Source organism: Herpailurus yagouaroundi, unplaced genomic scaffold (genome assembly GCF_014898765.1).
Source record: "Herpailurus yagouaroundi ecotype Mexico unplaced genomic scaffold, PumYag 182, whole genome shotgun sequence".
Lineage (NCBI taxonomy): Eukaryota > Metazoa > Chordata > Mammalia > Carnivora > Felidae > Herpailurus > Herpailurus yagouaroundi.
Window position 1 is genome coordinate 19,630,562 of NW_024412413.1, and position 23,974 is coordinate 19,654,535.

A 23,974-nucleotide genomic window follows, 5' to 3' on the forward strand; every position below is an offset into this window, starting at 1 on the left:
ATAACTCATTGTTTACAATTCATATTTTAGCAGTTTGGATATTTATGTCAGTTATAGACTGTTGGCTTGGTGTGATGACAATAACTAATATTTATTGTGTGCTTACTCTGTAGGTATTGTACTATGAGCTCTACATGCATTTCATCATCACAGCCCAGCCCTGTGAGAGAGATCCAATTATCTCTTTTTTAGAAATACAGAAATTGAGATGTAGAAAGATTTAAATCATTTGCTTAGTCATTTATTCATTCTTTAGGCATGTATTTGTTTACACAGTATTTATAGCTTCAATTGTTACTCTAACTTACCCACACTCACACAGCTAGAAAGTAACAGACTTGGGAGTTCCAGCTCTGATCTAATAACTGTAAAAATCAAAAGCGTTTCACTCTTCTGTTACGTTGCACCTTCTGATCTGGGTAAGAGGCATGTTTACATCATTTTCAAGTGAGAGACTGCAATGAGCTATTCAAAATTTATTTTTTAGATTTGTATTCTCTTTTTTGTTATGCCATATCCTTTGATGTTATGTCTTTTTCGATATGATATGATATATGATATGATATGATATGATATGATATGATATGATATATTCCAAGGACATAACATATGTATTCAAACATCAAATGCTATTTTTTTCCCTTGAGTTAAGATCAATGTGATTTTTCAAAATGGGTTGTCATTTGTCAATAGCACCTGTTAGACCTGTATTCCTTGTTTAGTTAAAGCCTTAAGCAAGAGCCAAAATGACTGTTTTCCTGAGCAAAATAGGAAACTTAGGTGCTATTTTTTGAATTGGAAATGAACTGGGAAAGAAGAAAACCTGGGAGTTTTATCGTTGTTGTTTTTTGTTTTTCATATAATCTGGTTTGAACCAAATACAAACTGTAGCAACTTCAATCACAGCTAAACTCAAACTGGAATTAAATTTGAAACAAATGATAAGGGCTCTTTCTTCATCACTAATACTGGTTTTGCAGTTCTCTAATAAAGAGAGGAGTGAAGGGCAGCCTGGGTGCCTCAGTTAGTTGAGTGTCCGACTCTTGATTTCAGCTCAGGTCATGATCTTATGGTTCTTGAGATCCATAGAGCCCTGCTCCAGGCTTTCAGCAGAGAGGGTGGAGCCTGCATGGGATTCTCTCTCTCCCTCTGTCTCTGCCCCTCCCCTGCTCCCTTTGCATGCTCTCTCTCAAAATAAATAAATAAACTTTTTAAAAAAGAAAGAGAAAAGTGAAAAACTTAACTTTTAAAAAACTTTCTGGATACCAGAGTACTTTATAACTCTTCTAATGACTGAAACCAGGGTGAGGAGAAAGGTTGGAAGCCAGAGAAAGGAAAGTAGTTGAATCAGACCCAAGTTACAAAGTTCTTTCTTCACAAATCCCCAGTATTTCTATTCTGGACACTACTCAGAAAAATCTTATGGTGGCCCATCAGGTGTGCAAATTTAAAATGGGATGGGGTAGGAAGTGCCGTGTAAGTTCTATGCATATCATAGATAAAACTGAGCAGAAATTTAACCTTATAATGAATTTTAAAGTCAAAGGTATTCTGTAAACAGGGCAATCATATGTGTTATTTTGACTCAGACTTGTAACATGTGTAGAATACTGAGTTTTTAATCATTTTTTAAATATTCCAAACTGTTTTTTTTCCTAAATTCTTTAAGAATAGGGAAAAAATGCTGGGGATTCTCACATAACGTAACAAATTTTAGAGTGCTTACCTTCTGCATCGAGTTTTTAATCCCACCATCAGACTTAACCTTCAACCAAATAATCTTGCTTAAAAACTATATTTACTGCTACAACTTTTACAACTGCTGGGTTTAAGTGTCAGATGAAGCTTAATAAAACCACTGATTGCTTCCCTTTCTGGCTTATAGGAGATAATCGACCCAGTGTGATATACCAAGGGATCCATTATTTTAAAATGTTGTTTCTCTTTTTGAGACTTGGATATGCAAACTGGATATTTTACAAACCTGAAAAACCACAGTATTTTATTTTTGTTTCCGTGTTCAACTATTAACTCCATATTTATTTCATCTTTTTTTTTTCACTTTAATGAAATGCACTTCTTTAGAAGTAGGTGGGTGATAAATCAAGAAATTTTCAGCTTATCTGACAAACTTCAGGTACCTTGCAAATTACCCTGTTGTCCCAAATCAAGGCATTTCAGGTTTGCTTTAAATCCTTATAAAGATAGGAGTGCCTGGGTAGCTCAGGCTCAGGTCATGGTCTCAAGGTTCATGGGTTCTAGCCCCCCATCGGGCTCCGTGCTTAGGGCTCTGTGCTGACAGCTTGGAGCCTGGAGCCTGCTGCAGATTCTGTGTCTCTGGCTCTCTCTGACCCTCCCCCGCTCACGCTCGCTAGCGTGTTTTCTCTTTCTCTCTCTCTCTCTCAAAAATAAACATTAAAAAAAAATTAAAAAAATAATTCCAGATAAATAACATCTATTTTAGAAATTAGATCAGAATAATTTGATTCCTTTTTTTTTTTTTAAAGCACAGTAGCATCTTAGTTTTCATGAGAAATGGATTGATTACTTACTAGCTTTGAATAACAAAATTTCTATCTATGCAGTGCCTGGGAATTTTCCACCTTGGTGTGCATATTTTTTAATTATATATATATATATATATATATATATATATATAAATTTTTTTTAAGAAAAGTTTTAGGTTTACGGCAAAACTAAGCAGAAAGCATTGAGTTCCCATGTGCTCCTTGCCTCCCAGAGTTCACCAACCACAACTTCCCCCCGTTATCAACATTCCCATCAGTGTTGTACATTTGTTACAATGTAAACTGACACATTATCATCACCCAGAGTCTATGGCATCATGTTCTAACAATGTATGATTCTTTCAAACAATGTAAAAATTCTTTCTTTGAAAGATAGTTACTATCTTTGTATCTCGATTTGGAGTGTTTAAGTTCAGATGCTTTTACTTGTATGAAAACTCAGTTTTCTGTTCTTTAAAATTGGCATGATAATCATTCCTACTTTATGCATTTGGTGTGAGATTTCAAATTTTTTTAAATGTTTTTTTTATTTTTGAGACAGAGACAGAGCATGAACGGGGGAGGGTCAGAGAGAGGGAGACACAGAATCCGAAGCAGGCTCCAGGCTCTGAGCTGTCAGCACAGAGCCCGATTTGGGGCTCGAACTCACTGACCTTGAGATCATGACCTGAGCCGAAGTCTGAAGCTCAACCGACTGAGCTACCCAGGTGCCCCTGGTGTGAGATTTCAAATGATACATTGCATATACGGTGTAGCATATAACGTGGATGCTGGGCCTTTACAATGCTGGTGATTATTGCTTAAAAGTACATTTATATGGGGGCATCTGGGTGGTTCAGTTGGTTAAGCATCCAACTTCAGCTCAGGTCATGATCTTGTGGTTCGTGAGTTCGAACTCCACATCGGGCTCTGTGTGGACACTGAGAGCCTGGAGCCTGCTTCAGATTCTGTGTCTCCCTCTCTCTCTACCCCTCCCCCGCTCACAGTCTGTGTCTGTCTCTCTCAAAAATAAATAAACATTAAAAAAATTTTTTTAAGTGCATTTATATATCTAAACAATTTTTAATTCATCTTTTTCTGTATTCACTTTAATCAAACCAATGCATGTATTTATAAATAAGCTAGAAATTATCTCACTTTACAAATTAATTTGTTGTAGTATTTCTGCAGTTACTAAGCTTCTCTATAAAATACTGATGAAATCTGCATAAAATGTAATTTTCATGACTTCCAGGAAAACACTTATAATTTGGAGAATTCATTCATATGTTTTGTAAACCAGTATTTGTATTTACATTAAAGACTTATATGAACAAATGCTAGAAATCAAAGTTAAAAGAAATGAAAGCTTTGAGTGCCATTAAAACTAGATTCTAATGTTGGAAGTAAACATTATAAAATAAAAAAATTATTATAGAATAAAAAATTGTAGCTTTGTAGATACCAGGATGCTCATCTTAAAAATGTCTTGTGAAGCTCTAACTACATTGTGACTGCATTTCAGTTTTTTTTCCCTCTAAATGTGGGCAAAATGACCATTGCTTATAGTGTTAAAATTCTGCTTGGGAGTTAGTCAGGATCTTGATAATAACCCAGAAAAAAGTCAGGATGCTGCACATCTGCCAACTGTCAATGGGCCAACTGCCTTGGACTAGGTCACTGAATATAATAATGTTTAGGATTCGGGAGTTTTAAATAAATGCTCTTATGGATCATATTTTATGGTGTTACTTTTACTTGTGTGGCTATGTATAGTGTATATACACACACGGGTAATTTAATTCTACAGAATAACTAGAGCATGGTAAGCTTTTGGTTCTGTTTTTATCTTGGATTTTGATGATAGGTTGATTCCTTTTGCTTTTTAGTACTCTAATTTTTTCTCTGTGTTTTACTTCTTTCCAACATGAACTGCTCATCTTTTAATTTCATCTTCTTTTAATTTTCAAACTTAAAAAATTTAAATTTGGGACTAATTATATATACTTAAGTGTTTAAGTAACTTATAAAGGCAGATCTTGTTCCAAGCTGTCTTGGGCTAATTTTTATTCTTCTCTTCTATGAAGAATTCCTTCATTCATCAACAAATAATTATTAGACTCCTGTTAAGTATCAAGTACTGCTCTGGGCATGAGGGATATAGCAGTAAACAAAAAACTCTGTCCTGGAAGAAGTTTACCTTCTGATTCCAATGATTGAATATGGCTCTGATGAGTTTGATAAGGCTGAAGATATAACTTTTGCTTATCTGTGAATACAATTTTATAAAGTAGCCGTGAAGCATGCTAATGGAGGTTACAAAAATACTTACTTGAGCTCCCATTCCTACTCATGTAAGTAAAAGTGTAGTATTTTAGAAAATGACTAATATTTAAACCATCACGGGTTTGTTTTTTTCAAATCTGCCCTTTGTTAACCCTTGTTAACAGCTCATTTCAGTCAGACTTTGTTCTTTTATTCTGATCTTTCTTTTCCAGAAACTGGCAGACCTTTCTCTTCGTATCCAGCAAATTGAAACAACTCTAAATATTTTAGATGCAAAGGTTTGTATTTCTGAATAATTTATAGTATAAATTTTCTGCATATACCAACTTTCTCAGTCATACTTAACTTTAATTGAATTGGGATGAATTCAGTTTAGCTCCTGCATCCATGAGGTGGTACAGTGTTTTGTGTTTGTTTTTAATTCATTATAATTGCAAAGGAAATGATACTTATTATGAACCATTACCTGAGTCTGTTTAAATATACACATGAATTGAAATTTCTTTCATTATTCTAGCCAACAGCATGTGAATAACATGTTAACAAATTGGGCTGGTTCTATATAGTTCATTTGATGGAAAATTCACAATTATCTCAATAGTAATCATTTGATAACACAGTACAAATTAATAAAAGTTCACATGTCTCCAGAGCAAAATTTGGAGAAAATATCACTATTTTCTGTATTCAAATATATTGAATGCTAATGAAGAATACCAGTTTTGAGGTCAGAAATTACACAATAGAACTAACAAAAATAGAGTGTTTTGATTTGAAAATGTGCAGGTTTTGTGTTTTCCCTGATTATGAAATACTGGAGACATGAGTATATTTTTGTGACTTTGTCCTTTTTCAAAAAAAATTGATCTGAAAAAATGCTTATTGAATATTTATGAGGAAGTAAAATGGCTGACATCTTTAGCATAAGGATTAGAATGTCTAGTTCGTACTTTCTACATCTTGTGGACTTCAGCCACTATATTTCTCTCAGCACGTTTCTGTAGCTTGGAAAATTTAGGATACCTGGCCTTGACCATGTTCAAGGTACTCTCCTAGCAGCCATACCTACTTATAACTATTTGGGCCATAACCACTATGCTAAGTATTGTCATCAGTCAGCAGTTCTCAGTGAATATTGCTGCTTCAGACCTTATTACCATTGTTTTTTTTTCATTATCCTTCATTATGAGTATGTGTCTAATTTTAATGTTTGGGCAATTCTTGAGTTAGAATCCATGGTCACAAGTTAAGTTACTGTGTAGATAAGTTAACTTTAATCATTTCCATAACCTTAATTATTTCCATAACCATAAAATTAATCCCTAAAGTCAGCCAAACATGTGACAAATATCTATCACTGATATCAGAAAGAAATCAGAAAAGTGGGTTGGCGTGGATCTTGCAGATCCAACCTGAAATATATAACTACTGACAACATACCTACCTTTTGTATATGAAAAATAACACATTTTAGTAACATTTGGTGATAAATGTTTAAAGAAAGAAAAAAAAGGGCTGTCAGTCATTAAAATGTGATGACAAGAGTTTTATCATTTCCCAGATCGTTCAAATTTAAAATGTGCTGCAAAGGACTTTTTTTGTGTGATTGTGTGTGTGTGTGTGTTGTTTTGTTGTTACAAAGCATGTTTAATAAAAATCTTTTTACAATAACTTTGTGAGGTAAGTTTTCTTATCCCTACTTTACAGGGGAGAAAACTGAGGTCTAGGGAGATTTACAGAAGGTCACATAGTATGACTTAAACCTACACAATCTGACTCCAAAGCCCTTGCTTTTTATTCCTTGCACTAGGATTCCTTACATTTTTTAAAAATAATTCCCAGGAAAAGAAGGGCTATAAGCTAAGTTATATTAATGATAAATTATACATAAATATTTTACTTGTGCATGACTTTCACTTTTAAATAGTTTATGGCATGGAGAATTTCAGACACCAAAGATGAGATTTTACAAACCCTATTTCTATAGGCTTAAAAACTTAAGATTGCTATTTAAAACACATACACCTATGGGGCGCCTGGGTGGCGCAGTCGGTTAAGCGTCCGACTTCAGCCAGGTCACGATCTCGCGGTCCGTGAGTTCGAGCCCGGCGTCGGGCTCTGGGCTGATGGCTCAGAGCCTGGAGCCTGTTTCTGATTCTGTGTCTCCCTCTCTCTCTGCCCCTCCCCCGTTCATGCTCTGTCTCTCTCTGTCCCCAAAATAAATAAACGTTGAAAAAACCAAAAAGACATTATAAAACACATACACCTAGAAATTTACGGTGTTTAAGCAGCTAATCTTATCCTCATATACCAACATTAATTTTCTTTTCTCAGTTGTCATCTATCCCAGGCCTAGATGATGTTGCATTTGAAGTTTCTACTGTAAGCGCCACTGGTATCACAAATGAATCACATTCTGAAACCACTGCAGAGAAATCACAGGTAAGTATTTGAGTTCCAGGAAACACAAGCAGATTGTCTTGGTTAAGCCAGATAAACCTAGTAGCAGGTTTGAAGGAAGAAGTTAAATGAAGATGTAAAACTTTGAATAGTAAGATTTTAAACCCCTTAAGATTGAAAATGAGGTTTGAAAAGAAGTGAGCTGTTTTATTGTTATTTTGAAGGGCTCCCTGAAGTTAATATTTTCCTTGCCTATGAAAGAGAAACTATTTATAGGACTAGAAAAAATCTCGAGCATAATAATATTCTTCAAGTTCATTGTGGACATTTTCCCTACATTATTATAATAATTGTACTTTTAAGATGTTTTATTATAAAACCTTTCAAACACACACAATAATAGAATAGTACAGTGAATACTTAAATGTCCATTACCCACCCTGATTCTCCAGTAAAGATTTTGTTACATTTGCTTCATCTATCTTTTTTGTCACTTGCTACAGTGAATCCTGGGCATCATACCATTTCACCACTGTGTAACTCCTTGAGCATCTCTGGAAAGTTCTGGCATTTTCTTGTATAACCACAATGTCTTTATCATACACAGTAGAATTAACAGTAATTCCCAAGTACCATCTAACCCCTTGTTACTCCAGGTATGCTCCCGGCACCAGCAGCATGGGCATCACCTGGGGGACTTGTCAGCAACACGGACTCTCAGGCTCCATCCCAGACCCGTTGAATCAGAATCTGTAGCATAATAAGATCCCCAGAGGATTTGTAGTCGCTCTCAAAATTTGAGAGATACTGATCTATAGATACCACATATCTAAAAAGTATGGGTTTGGAGTTGATTTGTTCAAATCAGCATCCTAGTAAGGTCCACACTTTGCATTTGGTTCTTATGTCTTAATGTTCTTTTATGCTCTGTATACATTTCAGTTTTATATTACTTTTTATTTCAAGGAATAAAAATTCTCACTGCTGCAGAACAGACGATCTCTAGTGTATCTCAGTGGGGTATTAAAATTCAAAATAAAATAATCACTAAAATGGTGATCTGTCTAGTGATACTGAACAATAGACTTCTTATCTATGTGGGATTCTGCATTTGTACGTGGAGATACTTTTCACAGGATATTTTTTAGGTTATGATTACTTTGGCTGTGATGATAATGACTAACACATGGAGGGTACGTACTGTGTACCTATCAGGTGTGCTTCTGAGCGCTTTTCAGAAATTAACTCCTTTAATTCTCACAATAGCCCTATGAAGTAAAGAACTTCACTTTACACTTCTACTTTACAGATGAGTGAAATGAGGTACACAGAGGTTAAGTAACTTGCCAAGGGTCAGAAAATAAGTGTAAAATCTGGAATTTCAGTGCAGGCAGTCTGGTGCCAAGAGTCCTTACTTCTTATCTGCTAGACTACACTGTCTCCAGCACCTGTGTTGAATTCATTAAATATACTGAACACATATGGTACGAGGCTGTGGGAGGAGGCATAAATTTAGTTATAGCCCATATTTGGAGAATGAATTAGATGACCATTTACTTAACAATTAGATGTTAGAAAATTTAACATCCATTTAGTTTATATAGTAAATTTCACTATGATGACCTTTGGAATATGTATAATACACAAGAAGGAATCCAGATATGTTAGAGGAGTTTAACTTTACAAGGCCCTTTCAATTAAATATGGACCATGCTTTTTCTAAAATAAGGCATGTATAAAAAATATTAAGAAAATGTTTTCACTTTACCTAGTAGTTATTCTTTGTTGGATACTAGCTGTCATATGTTTCTGTAAAATTTTTAAGTGGTATCTGTCTAATTTTGAATATTTTTCCAGGTGTTATGAATGCTATCTACAATATGTACTTTAAAACTTTTGCAGTTGTGTTGATCCTGCCTATTTAAGGTCTCAAAAAATTGATTACAAGTAATCACAGCTAAATTTTCTAAAATTCAGAATGATTTGATACATTTTGACAATTTTATTTAAAAACCATATATTAATTCATTTGGAGAATTTATGAAGTTCTTTGGGCTTTCTGAGTTTTAAAAACTGTAGCAAAGTTGCATGTTGATTAGTTTAATAAAATACCTATTCAGCATGTTCATAATATTTAAATCAACTTCTTATTTCTTCATTGTTATTGCTATGTTTTATGTAAAATGTTTTGAAATGGACTTAAGTACTGCTTAACACAATTTCCACTGCCATTACAGTCAATTTATCTGATAAAGGATAACAATGCAATTTCTTAACCATTCATTCATTTCAGTCTCTAATCTATATGAGTCAAAGACCTAAGGTTTGCATACTGATTTTTCTGCAACTTTAATTTCATGGTTCAGATCTTATCACTACTCACAATAGAACATCCAATTGTGCAGATTGAGAATAAAATGAAGGGCAGTTGAGAGATATGATAGAGGATTTAATGGATATTTAAATAGTAAAGGTGTAAGAGCTGACATAATTAAACCTTGTTGAGATCTTGGTTATTACGCATAGTTAACAGCTGAGTTTTGAAATTCATTGGTCCCATGTGTAATTATCATTTGTTCCATTGTGCTGTTGTATGAGTTTATTGTCCATAATGTTTTTCAAAAACATACTTGGGTCATGTTTGAATTTTTTATTTAATTAAGGGTTTTGGACTTTTTGTATTTATGAATTTTAAAGATGAATAATACATATATCTACTCAGTGCCATATAACAGGAGAAACCTAAGGGATTTGGGATGTTTTTGTTTGCTTTAGAGTTTTCAACAGGTTTAATTTATATTTGAATGATCTGAGGAAAACTTAATATATAATTCACATTCATATTCTAAAAACTATGAACATTTAAAGATATTTCTTGATTTGTCTACATTTCAGCATAGATATGTAGGCATACAGTTGATTTCATTCTGTTCAGGAACTACCTTGTAAAGCTAATATATAGATAATGAGTGAGAATTCACAAAAATAAACATAACAAATGTTCAAGTTGATAGAAAAATCTAGAACTGTGTACAGACAGACCTATCTTTGCACTTCAGTGAAGACAGGATTCTAAAATGGACAATTTTCACTTAACACAGTACCACGCAAAGTGAGAACTGCCTATATGATAAAAGCATTTTTATCTAAAAAGACTGTTCCCCTATATTCTTTATTGTAAATAGTATTAACATTAATAGTTCCATCAGTACCTGAAATATATAGAACTAGATAATTTTACCATAGAAATGGGCTACTCTTCCACAAATTCTCTAGGTATTGCTTTCTAAGATGTTAAAAGAATAGACTATATCCACTTATAATAAGATTACTGAATAAATGAGGAATTCAATTCTATAGATGGTGGATACCTACAAAATCAATTCACTGTCTGCTAGTGTTGAATAACTGGCAAATCAAATAGTTTTATTAGCTTTTTTAGAAGTTTCGTTAAAATAATATGTCCATCTATAATTCATGTTCTATATCTATACTCTGGGGACAGCTAAAGCAGAATTCTAATATTTTTTAATGCTATGAATATATTTGCATTTTTAAGGAACAATATAGTGTTGATATTAAGTGGAACTTCCTCTGAAATCATATTTAATTATTTGTAAATATTTGGAAACATATATCCCATAATTAAATTATTGGTATTTAAATTTAGAAATATGATTTTTTTATATTGATTGCTTTAGATTTATAAGAAGAAACATCCCTTTTTAAGTAACATAATGGACCCCTTTTGTGAATTGTCTAAAGATTTACACGCAATACTCTCTACAGCAGAACAGTTTACAAGACTCTGGACCACAGGAAAGTGAAGTAACACCAGAAAATATCTTAACTGTAGCCAAGGACCCAAGATATGCCAGATATCTCAAAATGGTTCAAGTGGTAAGCTAATTTGGTCTGTCTTCTCTGTCTAGCAGCCTCATTTGAAATTCTTAACCCTAGAGGTTTTGTTGTTACTTTTTCTGAGAAAACTGCTAAACCGAGTGACCAAGTTTTCTACTCTTCTTTCCTATGTCTAACTAATGCCCTGATAAAAGAGTGAACAGAGGTCAAATCTTTCTAGTTAAAATTGATCTCACACTTCAAATTAACGTAGTTGGATATAGATTTATGTAAATTGTTTTGCTTTACATAAAGTTATAGCAAATCTCGGATGTATCAAAGGAATGAAAGTGGACTCTTTTTTAAATCATATGGCTTTAGCTTGATTCCTGTATGCTAGTGCAGTTTATTTTTATTCTGAATTTCATTTGTCAATGGCTTGGTCATAGAAAAGAGCCTAAATCTCTTGGCCATTCACGGTAGAGCTTCTACTATCATATGACTTCAGAATTCATGTTTTTTTCTGAGAAATCATTACATGGTATGATACCAAAAAATATCTACAGTTGTCTGTACCAGCAGAAGTTGATTTCATTTTTGTGGAAAGTCTTACTGCAGTGGTTGAAGGAGCTAGCTCTTCATCATTTTTCTGTTAATTAAAAAAAATATCATATTTATAAAATTCTATCAAGCAAAAGAGGTCATAATATTAAAGACCAGTTTTGTTTTTGATATCCATGACATTACTTATTACCAAAATAATTTAAAACCAAATACTGTCTGACATCAGAAAGAGTAGATTGTTCATTTAGAAGTAACAGAAGTGACACTGGGGAGAAGAAAGTATATTCGCTTTTCCTGGCTGTCAGAAGAAGTGGATTTATCACGTTCAAAATTCTTCATTGGCAGCCAAAAACCCTGGTCTAGACTTTAGAAAAAAATAAACCAGACTTTGAGATGCAAATATATAAAGTTCTTTAATCAGAATAAAGTAGGGCTAGTTTTGAGTGTGAATTATGATAAATATTTAAAAAAAATTTTTTTTAATATTTATTTTTGAGAGAGACACACATAGTGTGAGCAGGGGAGCAGTAATGAACTAGCAAAGAGAAGGAGGCAAAGAATCCCAAGCAGGCCCCAGGCTCCAAGCTGTCAGGACAGAGCCCTACACGGCTTGAACCCACAAAACGTGAAATCATGACTTGAGCCGAAGTCAAACGCTTAACTGACTGAGCCACCCAGGCGCCCCTGATAAATATATTTATAAAGCTAGAACCCAGTAAAGCTCTGCTAAGCTTAAAGTATGGACTGTGAAAAACTGTGTTTTACTCTTTCAAACAGAAGAGGAAAACTTTCAAGATGACTCTGGAAGGCTTTTTATTTAGTCTTTTCTTACCTAACACATATAAACTATGAAATAGGAACAACCATTTAATGATACCTATAAGAATGCCTTGAAATCTTTGATAAAAAACTACATGTTAGGATAATTTTTATATTGTTGATACATTGCTTCTGATTTTATAAGAAGTTCAAAAACTCATATTTTCCTTTTTTTTTTTAATTTTTTTTTCAACGTTTATTTTTTATTTATTTATTTATTTTTTTAATTTTTTTTTTTCAACGTTTATTTATTTTTGGGACAGCGAGAGACAGAGCATGAACGGGGGAGGGGCAGAGAGGGAGACACAGAATCGGAAACAGGCTCCAGGCTCTGAGCCATCAGTCCAGAGCCTGACGCGGGGCTCGAACTCACGGACCGCGAGATTGTGACCTGGCTGAAGTCGGATGCTTAACCCACTGCGCCACCCAGGCGCCCCTCCTTGTCAGTATAAATTCACTGTCCATTTATTCCACAATTATTTATTAAATACTCACTTTAAGGTACTATTATTAGGAATTGTCTACAGTTAGCCAGCTAAGGTTCTCAGAAATCCCTTGACATTTTTATTTTTGTTATTAATTACTTCGACAAATTTCATTGCTTTTCAGAAGCATATATATCACATGTATGTGTATATGACTTTTTTTTTAAGTTTATTTATTTTGAGAGAGAGATCGCTTGTGTGCGTGCGCGCGTGCGCACACACACACACACACACACACACACACACACACACACACACGTGTGCATGTGGGGGAGGGACAGAGAGAGAGGAAGAGAGAGAATTCCCAGGCAGGCTCTCCAGTGAAGAGCCAGACATGAGGCTCAAACTCACAAACCATGATCATGACCTGAGCCAAAACCAAGAGTCAGACACTTAACCACTTAAACAACTGAGCCACCCAGGCACCCCTGTAAATGAGTCTTTAAATATTCATTTATCTAATCTTATGGCTTACCATCTCTCTAGGAATAAAAAGCCAAAGTCCTTCACAAACCTATGAGATCCTATACAATTTAGCTCCCCTATTACTCTTTTGATCTCATATCTTCACTTACTCTGCTCCAGCCAGATGTTCCTTAAATAAATATACAGTCTCCTGTCTTAGGCCTTTTACATCAGCTCTTCTGCTGGAAACACTTTTCCACAGGTTTCTTGATAGTTTCACTACTCCACTCTTTTCAGATTTTTACTCAAGTATTACCTTCTCTCTGGCCCCATTCCTTTTACCCTTCCCTGCTGTTTTTTCTTTTTTCTTTTCTTTTTTCTTCATATAACTGGCCAGTATTTTACATACTTTGTGTCTCTTCTATCACTAAAATATAAACTCCACGAGGGTAGAGAATGTTTTGCGTATTGCACTACTCTCAGTTCCTAGAATGATACCTGGCATATAGTATTTACATATGAATGAAAATGCCTACATTTTCCTCTATGTCATTTTACCTTTTGACAGGTTTGGTGATAGATTTCTTTTTTACCCCAACTCAGTGGTTTTCAGACATGAAACATTGTCAAAACATGTTACTGATTCCCATCATATAAAAAATAATCTCTAAACTTGGGAATTGGAGCTAGAGCATATATGTATTTTGAAAATAGCTCCTCTGATTAAGAGCTATTTAAAAAATATTTTACACTATGTACAACATCAATTAAAATATTTTGAGAGACAAAATAAATTTAAATAAATAAATTTAAAATTTATTTGAAAACATTTAAGAAATAATATATTGTGAGGTTTTGTTTTTAACTAATTCTGTAGCATTGCTTGGCACTTAGCTTCAGCCTTTTACTTGGCGTCACTGAGTATGAGTAGGGGCTCAATTTCTTCTGCCTCAGACTTATCCTGGTTTTGGCCCAATTTTCCTGATTTCAGTCCTTCGCCTCTCTTTTGCTTTGGTACGGGTGCTTCTAATTCCTAAACATTTCCAAAGTTCTGGAAGTGCTACTTTGTGGTATCCCCTCTTCAGGCACATAGACTTGGCCTTCCTTTGATATGCTAAGTCATCAATCACTCTTTTATCTGCTTTTAATTTTCATGCATTATGGTTCATGTATGCCTCTTAGCCATTAAAATTAGTATTTGTGTTTTATTTCTTTTTGCCTAATTATTTGGGGGTAATTCTCAAGAAGAGGGGAGCAACATCTTTACACTGCCTTCCTAAAACTGCAAGTTCATCCAAGTTAAATTTAATTTTATTGTTTTCAGTTTATTGTGCCAACCTGAATCCCAGAATCTTATTACCCAACTTTTGTTTCCTTCTCCCTATCCTGCATTTCATTCTGCAGACAAAACCACAAACCCTTCTTAATATTAGCTCCATGCTTTTCCACCTCTGATTCTAGATTCCCCTTCTCTTGATTACTACATGTCCTAACTCTAGTAATCTGACATGTTCCTTCTGAACCCACCAACACGTAAAGCTAGAGGTAATATCTCCCTTCAGTGATCTGTCCAACCACTTAATTTTTTTATGGGATTTATCACTCCATATCTTGTTGTTTTTACACATATTTTTATTGCCCCTGTTGAAAAGGAACCATGAGAGGAACTACTGTATCTTGACTCATCTTTCTATTCACTTTAACACTTTATCCAGGAAGGCACTCAATATTCATTGTATGTACTATTTTATCCTGCATATTAACTCTCCTTTCCTGCTTTGTGTCATCTGGACACATATAGATGCATTCCCATTTCTGCAAGTTACTGATTTTAAACGTTTTATAGGACCAGATCAAGAATACAGCAACTAGAAGTTTCCCTCAAGGTTGCATGAATCTACAAATCATTCTTTGGATTATTCTCATTAAGCCATACATAAATCTATCATTTTTCCTGTTTCCTAAGAATATCATGAGTGACTGTCAAAATATCCAACCACAAATGTAGTTACATGTTTGATAGTGCCCTGGATTGTCTTTCCTTGGCACAGTCACTATCAGAGTTCCTGTCACTTCTGCATCATAATTCAGTTCTGGCTTTTTGTTTAAATTCATGTATGAAATAGCTAAATCACTTCCTTTCATTATATCCTTTATCTGTTGGAGGATGAAGTTTTCAGCAAGGTGATAGGAACTTATCAGATACTCCGATTTGAGCAAGATTAAGCTGCCGGTACATTTGGATAGCTAATGTCCCCCATGAAGCCTGTATCTTATTTTTTTTTAATTTTTTTTTAAATTTTAATGTTTTATTTATTTGAGAGAGAGAGAGAGAGGGAGAGAGAATGAATGAGCGGGGAAGGGGCAGAGAGAGAGGGAGACACAGACTCTGAAGCAGGCTCCAAGCTCTGAGCTGTCAGCACAGAGCCTGATGCAGGGCTCAAACTCACAAACCATGAGATCATGACGTGAGCTGAAGTCGGATGCTTGACCGACTGAGCCACCCAGGCGCCCCAAGGCTGTATCTTATGCTTGTACTTGTTCGCAACATATTTTATGAAAGCCTGATCTAAATCCTCCATCAGGTCAGGTGATCAAACTCCTTTTTATAATACAACTATTGCCTTCTTTTAGCCTCACTTGGCTGGTGGGGGTGGGGGGATCCTTTATCCCACGTTTAAGAATCTCCATATATGTGTATATATATTGATTTATAGGTATCTTCCACGTTCTGTTGTAAAACATTCTAATATATTCCTTTCAAATGCCAGCTCCCATTCATGAATTCCTTTCTATTAAGTGAAGTAACAATCCCTGAGATTTACTTATTTTGATTTGCGGGTTTGCTGTCTGTAAACACACACTTTTTGAGAGGAAGGGTGCTATTGGATTTGTTTTCTCTTTGTTTATACTTCTCCTCTTTCATAATTACCTGCTAGTTCTTCCACTCTATTTTTTCTCCTGTCATATTATTGTTATTCATAGTCTTTCAGTTTTAAGTGAAGATTATTTTTATACTTTGATTTCAGTTTAAAGCCCCTTGATCATACTTATGTGGGTCTTGTTAAGCATAATCTTTTGGTTCTTCTGAATGCTTATACTTTCCCAGGAGTATAATCATCTTAATGCCATAATTCATTACCTAAAATATGGTTCTTCAACAGCATCTGCATACCTAGTTGTGCTTCCTATATCTATATTCTTACAAAACTGTAACTTTAACTGAAAGAACAGATGACAATACCACCTTGCTTTAGAAAAAAATGCCTCACAGCAGTGGAAAAGAATCATTGGAGGCCCATTATAATCTGTACCATTGAATCCTTCAGTTTTTGTCATTGATGTGGGAAGAATCTACATAGCTTTGTATCTCTATACTTCAGGACAGTAAATTGCCTTCCTGCCTTCTGTTTAGTCTTCTAATCAATTATTTTGCTTTGGTGGTTAAGTTCCTTGACTGTGATTGAGAACAAACAGGATTCAGAGGGACTAGATAGAAAGAAAACTGAATCTGACCACTTCCTACAAGGAGGAGCCTAATCCCAGCTAATTTGAGAGGGTAGCTTCATTAGAAATTGCCTTTCACTTTTCTACCAAAATTGTAGATTTTTATTAAAATGCCCAATTTTCCTCAACCTCAGAGGGTGACTAAGGTTTCTCTTGTTTGCCCACTACTAAAAATTTAGTTTTAGTTATTAATGTCGAGAAAGACCAATATCCACATAATCCATCAAATGAATTGTACTTCGGCTACTGGTATTATCCTGAGTAGTTTGTCATCCGTCATGCATATTGCTACATGTTGTCAAGGCTGAATTTTAGAAGCCTACCATCCGAAATGTAGGGAATTGTTTGTATTAACAAAAGGGAAGGTAACATGGTCTCAAAAATACCTGTCTTTCTGAAAAAAAATCATTATATACCAGCAGTATAAAAATCTACTCCTAAAATCCTTCAATAATCATTTCTGGATCCTCAAAAGGGAATTAACAATGCCATAAACTCTCTCACCTCTTACGGACAATAATAGGATTTCTTTCATTTTTAATTGCCTTGATATTTTTGTCATTTAAAAATATGAGTTGCAGGGCACCTCGGTGGCTCAGTCAGTTAAGCATCTGACTTTGGCTCAGGTCATGATCTCGCGGTTCATGAGTTTTGAGCCCTGCGTCAGGCTCTGCACTGACAGCTCAGAGCCTGGAACCTGCTTCAGATTCTGTATCTCCCTCTGTCCTCTCTCTGCCCCTCCCCTCTTTCCCTCTCTCAAAAATAAACATTATATATGTATACATATATATATACACACACATATAATATATATAATAAACATTATATATATTATATATATGTATATATATATATGAGTTGCTGCTCCATAAGCAGAGTCTTGTACCTGTAATTCCATTTAGGTTTCTTATCTTTTCCAAAGTGTAATATTCTTCCACTCAGTGTCTTAACACTTACTAGGCCCTCAACCCTCTTATAATCTGTACTCTTGCTTCCTTCCTGAATTATTGTCTAGAATCATTTCCTTCTCTCTAAGACAGGGAGGAGACAAGTATTTCTCAAATCCTTCAAGCCTCTTCACTAGTATAAAAGCTTGAATTTTCTGACCATCCAGGTAGTGATCACTCACTTCAGATAGAAGACATAGAAATCCTACAAGTCACAAATAAAGATTTCTTTTTTTTTAATTTTCAAGCTTCTTGGGTATCAGGATGAACCACAGAGTTTTTGGCTTTCTTTCTAAGCTGCCATGCAAACTTCCTCTTCCTGGGTCCTAGCAGTCTCCTGGAATATACTTCTTTTAAATTTGCCTTGCCTCACTTGCCATATACCTGCAAATCTGTTTAAGAAACTAGACAACTAAAACTGCTTAATTATTATAAACTTCTTTGAATAGAAGCAGCCAACAGAATCTTTCAAGTGTCATAAGTACCAGTTCAACAGAGAAATAAACAGCACCTTGCTTTTTGGTCTCTATACCTTTTTCTGTCACTCCCATATTATTACCCTCTGTGAGATATAATAATGATTACATTTCCAGAAAGTATTTCTTTTTCTGTGACACAATTTGAATTACTAGGAGTACACCTAGATCTTTACTTCTGGGATGCAACATGGTATAGTTTCTTAGCTTTGTCATGCAGTCCTGAGTGACCTTGTCCAGGTCATATCACCTCTCAAGGCTTCAGTTCCCTCGTACATAAAATGAGATCTGAAGTTCTCTCTATGTTTATGATCTATTAATTGATCTCCAAATTTGAATCTCATTATTAATGAATGTTCCTGGAACACCTGCTGGCATTTTTTGCATTTTCTGATTTTTTTTCCTTTTTCAGCAAATTTTACACAAGATTTTTCAGTGAGTAATACTGTTGTGTTCCAAATGTGGCAGATAATTGATTCTGATTTAATGTTTGTTGTCATAATAGTGCAGCACAAGCCTTTACTAAATTACATATTGCTTTTATAACTTAACTGGAATTGTGTACATAGATCACTTTTCCAATGGTTCTCCCCTTTCTACTGGCAGAGCTTGGTGAATCCTTTGCCAGTAATAAATTGTGCATTGGGAAAGTCCGACTTCCACATTAAGCTAATGACTTGTATTTTTTCAAACCATATTTGCCAAAACAGTCTCTTCGGACACTTGGACTTTTTTAAAGTTCTATTTTCTTTGGCTGGCTTAAAATGTGAATTGAATAATCTCCTTGGTTTTGGTGGTTCTGATGCATCTGTTGCCAGCAGTGGATGTTGGCTCGGGGAAATGTGACTTCCATTAACTAAGGATGAAGAATCTCCCACTGATTATTAAAGATGTTCATCAGGAAGTTATGCACCTTATACATAGGAAAATAATAAAGTATGGATTAGAGTGCTCTTTAGATTAGGCCTAGTCTTTGTGAGAGTAGTTAAAGGCTTTCAAACCTTGTTTGGGGTATGACCTCAGTATAACTTCTCATGGTCTAGAGAATTCCAGGGTAGATTCCTCAGCACTGATCAACAGTGTAGTCAGAAGAAGGAGCTGCTGGGGCCCCTGGGTGGCTCAGTTGGTTGAGCATCCAACTTTGGCTCGGACCATGATCTTGGAGGTTAGGGGTTTGAGCCCTACATCAGGCTTTACTCTGGCACCGTGGAGCCTGCTTCAGATTCTCTCTCTCTCTGCCCCTCCCCACTCACATTCTCTCTCTCTCAAAAATAAATACACGTAAAAATTTTTTTAAAAAGGAGGAGCTTCTGGTTCATATATAGTCAGAGTTGTGGAAAGCACTGGTACAGATTTACTTTAACTATATGATATTTGTATTTTCATTGTTTTCTGACTCTGTATTATATTAACATGTGTTTTGTTCCCTAAAGTTGACTAATCAATATCAAGGTCAGTACTTTTTGAATACATAAAGGTTGGGGTGCCGGGGGCAACTTTCTGTGGTGTTTTAGCATCACACTATTCATTGAAGATAAAAGCTGCATGTGCAATAATTGATTTCCTACACATATAAATGTGGATAAAGAAAAGATACAAGTGAACATTTTCCCATTTAATTAATTACATGATTTAACCAACTTTGCAAATTGAAAAGGGAAAATATTCTATCTTTCCCATCAACTAAATGGTCGGCCAGGTACATTGGGCTACAACTAAAAGAAAAAAGCAAAGCTTAGCAGAATGGTAACTTTGAATTGGGGTCAGTGGAACTCAAGAAACCACAGTTATCCTCCTTCCTCTCCATCCTATCTTATATCAGATGGAAAAAGTGTTGGATAAAGATTTCCCCAAAGGCCAAAAACCGTGACAGTTAGCCACCAGTTGGGAGCCCTTGAGGTGTTATCTATGCTTTCCCATACCCTGAGTATCTGGAAGGCCTAGAAACAGGTAACTTTTTGTTATATTTTTGGCCCAAGAAAAAAAATTACTTATTCTCTGCTAAAGTCAATGAACTAGCCTCTAAGGAAACCATGTGTGAAGAATTATCATGCCTATTTTACTGGAAAGTGTTTCACTTTCCCAATAAGATTGTAGAATTTCATTAAAATACCCAATTTTCTCAATAATTTCCAAATCAATTGATTTCAGAATCAATTATGATTTTTCAATGTTTGGCTGCCTTTTGAACTTCCCCAGGTTGCCTTGAGTTTGGAGCCAGTCGTACTGTGTACACATTTAATGTTGAGAAGTATTGCTCTTAAATGATGTACCTGCCTTTTGTTTGTGCTTTGCTATTTTACTTTTCTTGTATGTGTTTGTTAGAGAGTGGTAAATAATAATATTGCTAAGTTCAGGTTTTAAATTTGCTTTTCCTGATATATTTGTTTTCCTGATTTCTCATCTTCCTTAGAACACTGGAGGAAAAACATGTAGTGGGTTGGTACTAAGTAAGATGGTTGTCAATATCCATTTGGTAATACTATATGCACGTACCTTATCTATTCCTCATATATTCTTTGCTAATAACACTTTGCCATAAACCTATAGCTCAGAATATTTTACTACTTATACCACATATTTTTCATTGTAGCTGTCCTTTGAGGCATTCAGTTGCCAAGAAAATGTTGATTTAAATCATTTGTTTCCAGGAACTAGTTGTTTAACCATTAATGGTATTTACAGTCTCTGGAGAAAATACATTTTGAACCGTGAACTTCAAGAGCATTTAGAATCCTCAGTCGTATTTGAAGAGTGGTCACATACCAACAAGCTGGTGTACACAGAATTAGTCTCCTTTAGAGTTGTAGGAGGAGATCTGGCTGCTGTACACTTGAATTCTTTGTTTTTTAATAATATATGAGATAATTAAAAATTTTTGTCAAGTCGGTTTTTCCTAAGTATAAATGTATGTATGAAGAGAATATATTTCTTTAGGAATTTATTCCCTGTGTCATATTTGTGTGTCATTGGTATCATAATTAAAATAATTTATATAGGATGGCCTATCTGAAATAATCCTTTCAAGCCAAAACATTCAATTCTTTATTTGTTTATTTTGCTGAATGCCAATAAAATTATTTCATCTGCCTTAAATTCACTGTAACACCATACCTCCCTATGTCACTTCCACAAAAGAAAGAAAAAGGAGTTAACCAAACAAAAACATAGAGGGGACTTTTAGAGGATAAGCTTAAGATAGTTTTATTTTTTTTTTTCAACGTTTATTTATTTTTGGGACAGAGAGAGACAGAGCATGAACGGGAGAGGGTCAGAGAGAGAGGGAGACTCAGAATCGGAAACAGGCTCCAGGCTCTGAGCCATCAGCCCAAAGCCTGACGCGGGGCTCGAACTCACGGACCGCGAGATCGTGACCTGGCTGAAGTCGGACGCTTAACCAACTGCACCACCCAGGCGCCCCAAGATAGTTTTAAATTTCATAGGAATCACCTTTAAATGATATATAAAATGGGAACCAAAAAAAAAAAAAAAAAAAACAAGGGGCATGTAGCAGAAACACGTTTTTAACTTGTGATTTCATATCTTTCATTCCAACTCACTTAAAAATTGTGACAAGAAGAAGGGTACTCTACTATTAAGGTTCTTAAGCTTTTGAAGATACACACTAACATGACAGTTTTTATACTTGCTGAAATGTGTGGTATAGTTCTTTTACTCCGATCCAACTGTAATTTTTTTAGTCACCCAACTTTGATTTCTCAGTGCCCTTTTATCTTCTTTCCTACTGACCACCTCTGTCAGAAATAAGGCACCTCACAAAAAAGTTTTCCAAAGCTGTAAGGAGGAAATAATAGTGATGTCAGTTAAGTAGTTACTTACTTATCCTTTTCAGAAATATTGTGATTCTCGCTTTAACTATAAATTTGTCTAAGATTACAGTTAATCAGTGGGAGAAAAAGTAAAAGACCAGAGAAACAAATGAGCTATAATAAGGAAGTAGGCTCACCTCTCATGGGAGAGAAGTATCTTAGAGGTTTTATAGACCAAGTTGAGGAAGACATTTTAGCACCATTTTTGACAAGGATCTGATAGCATAAGCATTCGTAATGGGGTAGACAGTCCTGGTGTGGAAGATAATTCATCTTGAATAGATGACAGCAATGTAACATACAATAACATATTTCATTTGCAAGTTAATTTTTTGCTAAGGATTGTTTTATAGTTTGGAAAAAAATGATACTGTGTTAACTGTATGTTTTAAAAAGAAGTAGATTTCAAAATACTAAATTTTGTTGGGAAAAATAATGATATTTATTTCTCTTCTTGAAGATATCTACATCTTAATACTGTAATCTTTAAAAATGTCTCTAGATATAAGTACATTTTACCACAGTTTTTCATAATATAAGACAGCATCCCAACTTTCCTTGTTGTTTTCCTAGCCTAAGTTCACAAATGACTTTTATTCGGTTAGTTGGTTAGACTATGTGCTGATGACACACTGATAACAGATACAGGGCCGTTCATTTTGGTTCTGTAGCCACGTGGAATGGCTGATACTGATCATACCTCCTGAAATGGGTACCTGTGGATCCCTGGGGCATTGAGTGAGAGACTTATAACACACCAGTTCACATTACCACTATTGGAAAATTAATTCAAAAGTGACTATTTTGTGATTTCAATCAGTAGAATCATCTTTATAATTAATTACTAGGAATTCTATTTTTATAGCTTTTATTGCTGTATTTGGAGATATTTCTTTAAATCTCTTTGACTAAGTACATATAAGTTAGTATAAGTAAGTTAAGTTTTCAAAAATGGAACACGAGGCCATCTGAACTTAATTACACTTTTAAGTAGTGAATTCCAAAATGATTTGTTAGAGAAATTCTTTTTAAGTTTTTATTCCTGGAAAGTAGAAATGTAGTTAAATTTAGGAAATTTTAATGAATACCTATTTCAATAAACAAGTATCATTTGAGTGAAATGTGGTATAGCAAAGCTATAATGTAGCTGAGGTATTCTATAATGGAGTTCTAGCATTAATTAGCCTACAAAGTCAGTCTTTAAATTTTAGATATAATTTTTGCATTATAATGCTCCAAATTACTCTTAAATCAACAAATACTTGAGTACCTACAAAATGCAAAGAAAACACAATGCACCATGATCATTGCACTTAATATTTATCATGTTACAAGAGTATCCAGGGGGAAAATAGGTCACATGGGGAAATTGATGTAGCTGTATTTTGAACTGACTCGTAACAATAGATCCTTCACCTTTTGAAATAATTTCTTTAAAGGTTTTTCTTGATAGGGATTTAAGTTAACTTTAGTTCCCATAACTAAAAGGCACATGGGGAATTGCTAACATATTTATTTTTTATGAATAAAGTAATAATAACTACCTCACCAATTTCCTGGGGCCCTGGTCATGGCCAGTGTCATTTTTGTCCATTTTACCATGTGATTTGTTCCTTCATCTTTAAAGATATATCATGGGCACTCAGTGAGAAATACATTCTCACTGTGAACTTATCTCTCAAGATAATCATTGTAAAAGGCATAATTTCCTCTTCGCTCCACTATAAACCACTGTGTATAGCACCAGTCAGGATATGTGAACCTCTTTTTTCCCCCACATATTTAGGTTCAAATCAACAACCCTTTGTGGCAACAGTATTGGAGTTATATCAGAGTCTAGCATCTTCTAAATCTATGCAAGTCATTAGGAATAAAGCTTCCCCTTTTTTTTGGACAGCCATATTCATT

General features: G+C 34.7%; 1 protein-coding gene across 7 annotated transcripts in view; it reads left to right on the plus strand.

The window, feature by feature from the left end:
- WASHC3 (WASH complex subunit 3) overlaps window positions 1–23,974 on the plus strand; it is a 97,120-nt gene that overhangs the window by 2,385 nt on the left and 70,761 nt on the right. For 5 of the 7 annotated variants that reach the window (XR_005795347.1, XM_040491075.1, XM_040491074.1 and 2 more), the window contains exons 3-5: window positions 5,006–5,071; window positions 7,128–7,235; window positions 10,983–11,093. Coding sequence is in view for 6 of the 7 variants with exons in the window: in XM_040491075.1 (XP_040347009.1) it covers window positions 5,006–5,071; window positions 7,128–7,235; window positions 10,983–11,093 (285 nt within the window). In the remaining variant the exon portion in view is untranslated. The remainder of the gene's footprint in view (window positions 1–5,005; window positions 5,072–7,127; window positions 7,236–10,982; window positions 11,094–23,974) is intronic. The other 2 variants (XM_040491072.1, XM_040491076.1) reach the window with 2 other exon arrangements.